Source organism: Colobus angolensis, unplaced genomic scaffold (genome assembly GCF_000951035.1).
Source record: "Colobus angolensis palliatus isolate OR3802 unplaced genomic scaffold, Cang.pa_1.0 Scaffold163, whole genome shotgun sequence".
NCBI lineage: Eukaryota > Metazoa > Chordata > Mammalia > Primates > Cercopithecidae > Colobus > Colobus angolensis.
In genome coordinates, this window is record NW_012114744.1 from 8,217,527 (window position 1) to 8,222,158 (window position 4,632).

Consider the following 4,632-nt stretch of genomic DNA (forward strand, 5'->3'; position numbering starts at 1 on the left):
TACAGGACCTGCCCTATGCATGTTCAGTCTTTGTTCTTGGGACAAGCTGAAGGTCCAGGGGTATTCACCATGGCATGGTACTGTGGATGGGTAAACTTATTTTATCTTGACATTATTACAATAAGATAGTTTTCTGTTTTTTTTTTTTTTTTTTTTTTTATTGTGCCATTCATCAAAAGAAAAAGGGACTGAGTACAAAAGAGTAGAGAAACAACTGCAGTTCCTGGAACATACTGTGTTCTTTTATGTGTAACTCTACTAGTCTCTAAGCACTTTAGAGCACTAGCACTCTCTCTGGTCTCAAAGCACTCTGACAGTTTCACTGAACATGTCATCATCAGCTAAAAAGTCCTTCCAGGACTCCCTGCCTTTGTACATGCTGTCATGTTGCTAGAATGCCATTTCTCCCACTGTCTACCTGATGAATTTATCCTTTAAGTTTTATCTCAAAAGTCAGGTGTCCTGTGAGACTTTCATTCACTGTACCTGGCAAAAATCAGGTATTATTTTTCCCAGGTTCCCTTTTCTGTCTTACAGCACTTATCACTCACTATCATAATTATTTGCATACAAGTCTGAATCCCTGACTAGCCAGTTCCTATAGGCCTGCAATAATATCATATTAAAGTGTGTCCTAGTTGGAAGACAGTAAGTGCTCAATACATGCCTGCTGCACAAATTACTGGTGAGCAGGTAGATGGATGCATGAATTAAATATTAAATCCCAGACACTCTATGTGCATTATAAGCTGAGTCATAGTTAGACTTGACTTTACATTACTACATTAAAGATGCATAACGTTGGTTGTCCGAATCATGGTTCCCTTTCTAAGAGCCCACCCTCTCATGTACTTTTTCCCTTTGGTGAGGTCTGACACTGCACATGCTGCCTCTGCCTACTAAACCAGAAAGCAATACAGTCCTTAGTTCCATCCCAACTGTAATGTATACCTTGGATTTCCCCCTGCCCAGAGCCTAACTTTGTTTCCCCTAATGGTCGTCCAAAGAATCCTCCTCATTTTTTGAATCATCAGTTCGCTCCACCCTGATGTTAGTGATTGGGCCCCAATGCCAGCAGACTCTGCTTGTTACAAGGATATGCTTTTTTAGACCTCTGTGTTTGTTGCTAAACTCAGGGTAAGCCACTTCAACAACTGCTTTTCTCCACAGTAAGAAAAATGGCCCCTTTTCTTTCCTAATGGTTAATACCCCTATGCTGGGATTTGGCCATAGTAAGTCCAAAGTGTTACTCTCCACAGTAAGAAAAATGGCCGCCTTTCTTTCCTAATGGCTAATAACCCTATGCTGGGATTTGGCCATAGTAAGTCCAAAGTGTTATTCTGAGGAAGTCCTGGATTTTTGGAAATTCATTTTATTCAAGAGTTCAGACCTGTTTCATCACCAGCTGCAACAAAGAACCTTGGCAGAGATGAAGGCTGACTCTGACCCCTGGTGATCCCCAGGAGACAGTACCGGCACTTATTCCCCAGGCAACAGCAGTTTTCTCCAATATTGATTCAGTTCTCACTCACATGTTTGGATGAACACTCATATTCCTCTTGTCAAAATATATACAGCCTCGTTGGGTTATATCTACACTATGTTTTAGTTTTTATATAGTCTATGGAGGTTTTATTTCTAGGGACCTCAATGCTAAACTTGTTTCTACTATGATTGCAATTTGAAGAATGTTTCTTAGAAGGTATCGTGCCCTGTATCAATATGACTGATGAGTAATGCCAACACAATCAAGTTCCAATATTGAGGTAGCACGCATACAGTTATCTTAACTAAAGACCCATGTATTGTGCTATAAAGCCATCTTTGGGTCTAAAAACATTGAGTAAGATAACTCGTGTGTGTCACTTTTTGAGAAAACTCCGTGTGAAAGCCTGCTATACTGGTTCTCTCACTAAACTGACAAAAATAATCCACTGAAATGAAATTCAATAATTCAGGAAAACAATCCTCAAATTGATACTCACCCACTATGCTTCATATGTGCTGGTTTATCCATTCGCACTGCCAGTTTGATTTTTAAGTCAGAATCCTGGCTATTTTTTGGAACTACCATTCGATGTAATTCAGCTGATTTGGAGCTATTAGAAGTTGGGTATAGTATCACCTGTATGGAAAAAAGACCATATTTAAATGCCTGATACAGAGTGTCTATGGGTTGGAACTAAAATATTTTCTATGTTTACCTGTTTGAAAAAACGGTGTCAACACCCAAATGTATCCAATAAACCATTTGACTCCCTACTACAATAGCTGATGGATTTTCAATACAGACTTAATTTATTTTTTGACAAATACGTGTTTTCACATTATCACATAATGAGTTTTCTTCCTGTGTCACTTCATAATGAATTAATAGCACAACAAGCTATAGCTGAATTGATGTTGAAAAATACTCAAGAGACACCCATAATTTCAAGAAAATTCTAAACTCCTCAGGGCAAAGCAGTTCAGAAAGGTATTCTTTGAAATTATGGATAACATGCTTAAAAACCAAAGCCAATTATTTCAAATAGCACAAATATGCCTCATGTTTTATTATCATTGTAAAATAGTATTAAAGGAAATCAACTCAATTAGAGATGGAAAACAGCACATTTTCTACTCTAGATCAATACCAAAGAAGGACTTTTTCCCGACATGTTTTCAAAACTACAGATATTATAATGACTGAAACAAAGTAATTACTTTTAATAAAACCACCAAATTAACAAGTGATTATTTCACAACCCTCATTTCACAGAGTCAACCCAAGAAAGAGAAGCCTACTCTTCAGATGTTAGGTACCATGCAGATAACACAAGGTATTTTCCCCCTTTTAAAATCAGTTATGACATATTTAGGCACAGTTTACACCCAAGCCTTGATATTTTCAAATGGGAGTATTATAGGCTAAAAGACAACACAAATATGTGAAGTGCACTGCATTATATTTTAAGCCACAAGCCTGAAGCTTAGATATGAATGGAAAATTATAAACATTCCCAGGTATGCTAAATTTTTTTTTCACAAACAGAATAAATATGTTCATTAAAACTATATTGAAACATATCTTCTTGTGTATAAATCTTGCTGCAACACAAAGTGATTGTGAATCTGAAATTTCTTTGTAATATTGTTATAATTTTACTTTAATATAACAAAACAAAGTCCCATCTCAAGTTGTTACAGATAGTCTTTATCAATTTAATAAGGTTGCCTTCTATTCTTAGATTCTAAGAGTAAAATGTTTTGAAACCATTCATGGCAATTGCCTTTGTCATACCCTTCCCCTACTCTCAAATCTTCATTGACAGTATAAGTAGAAATCTTCACCAAGAAATCTTTAGGCAAGACTCTCCTTCTCTCTAGGAAAGACAACCTAGCCATAAAAGCTTCTCAAACTATTCTCAATCTGCAAGTTGTTAAATGTATCTACTATTTTGAGACTTTTCTCATGCCTTTCCTAAAAGCCATAGCTGTGTTGAATCCAGCATATCCACATACTCAAGTATATAAAGGACATCTAAGAACAAACTAAATGACATTTGCAAAGTTTTCACAATTATGATCATACTCTAGAATTCATTTTGACTGCTAAAATATCCAATGTAATATCTTACAGATTCTTTCTTAAGTGACAGTAAAGAAAAATAAGATGATAGCTTTTGGCTCAAACCAGTAGACAAAGGAATATCATTATCAACTTAGAAGGTTATTCCAAAAAAGAATAAAAGACTAAGATAGAGCTCTATATCCACTGCAGCTATAGCTGCTATTTTCCTAACAAGTCTTGAAAGCTTTTTCTCTTTCTCCACACCCATCCCCCTTAAAACTTAAAAAAAAAAAATATTTTGGCATGAGCCACTTATAGACTTTATTGCTTTTTAATTCTTCCTTCTATGTTTATATAAAAATTGGTACTGTACCAAACTCTAAACTCTTATACAGGAAGAGAATATTTAAATTAAAACTTTTGACAGTTTCTCATTCTGTAAATGCCAATGATGGCTTGCTAAATTAGGTCCCAAGATAACTGATTTGGGCTGATCCACAAATTAAAGGCTATTTCAATATTGAATACCATTTCTGCCACATTTTATTTTTTGATGGGTATTTCTAACTGAAGTCAGTGGAAGGATTTATTGCTCAGCTCTGTTCAATTAAATAAACACTGAGTTCTTATTATGTGAGGACACACAAAGATTAAAGAATATGAATGGCTCACATCTCTCAAGGAGCTTAGTTCCTCTTCAATAGGACTTAGTTTTGTCTTTTATTAACAGCACTCTTAGCTCTGATAATATCACTTCTTCCTATTGTTCTTCTTTCCCTAGAGTATGCAATGGTTTCCTGATTTAGTTAATTTCTGGGTATATTCACAATCATCTGCTTGGCTTCTCCCTATCATATGTATATCTAATTCCCTATGTTACGTTCCCTCCATTGGAAAGACTTGGAAATGTTTGTTTTTCTGGACAGACTGACTGATAAAGGTGTGAACACTGGCACGTGTAACAAGAGGAGGTCCACAGATATGAAATCTTCTGTTTCTAAGAGAAGTGCATTGGTAAATGCTGAACTTAAACTTCAAAATGGTCTGTTAAATAGTTTTCAGGCTCCCAAATTGCACAA

The 4,632-nt window shown here is 35.8% G+C and overlaps 1 protein-coding gene across 2 annotated transcripts in view; it reads right to left on the reverse strand.

Annotated features, from left to right (window-relative positions):
• CADPS2 (Ca++-dependent secretion activator 2) overlaps nucleotides 1-4,632 on the reverse strand; it is a 571,469-nt gene that overhangs the window by 252,629 nt on the left and 314,208 nt on the right. For both annotated transcript variants that reach the window (XM_011937408.1, XM_011937407.1), the window contains exon 8: nucleotides 1,986-2,125. In XM_011937408.1, the coding sequence (XP_011792798.1) occupies nucleotides 1,986-2,125 (140 nt within the window). The remainder of the gene's footprint in view (nucleotides 1-1,985; nucleotides 2,126-4,632) is intronic.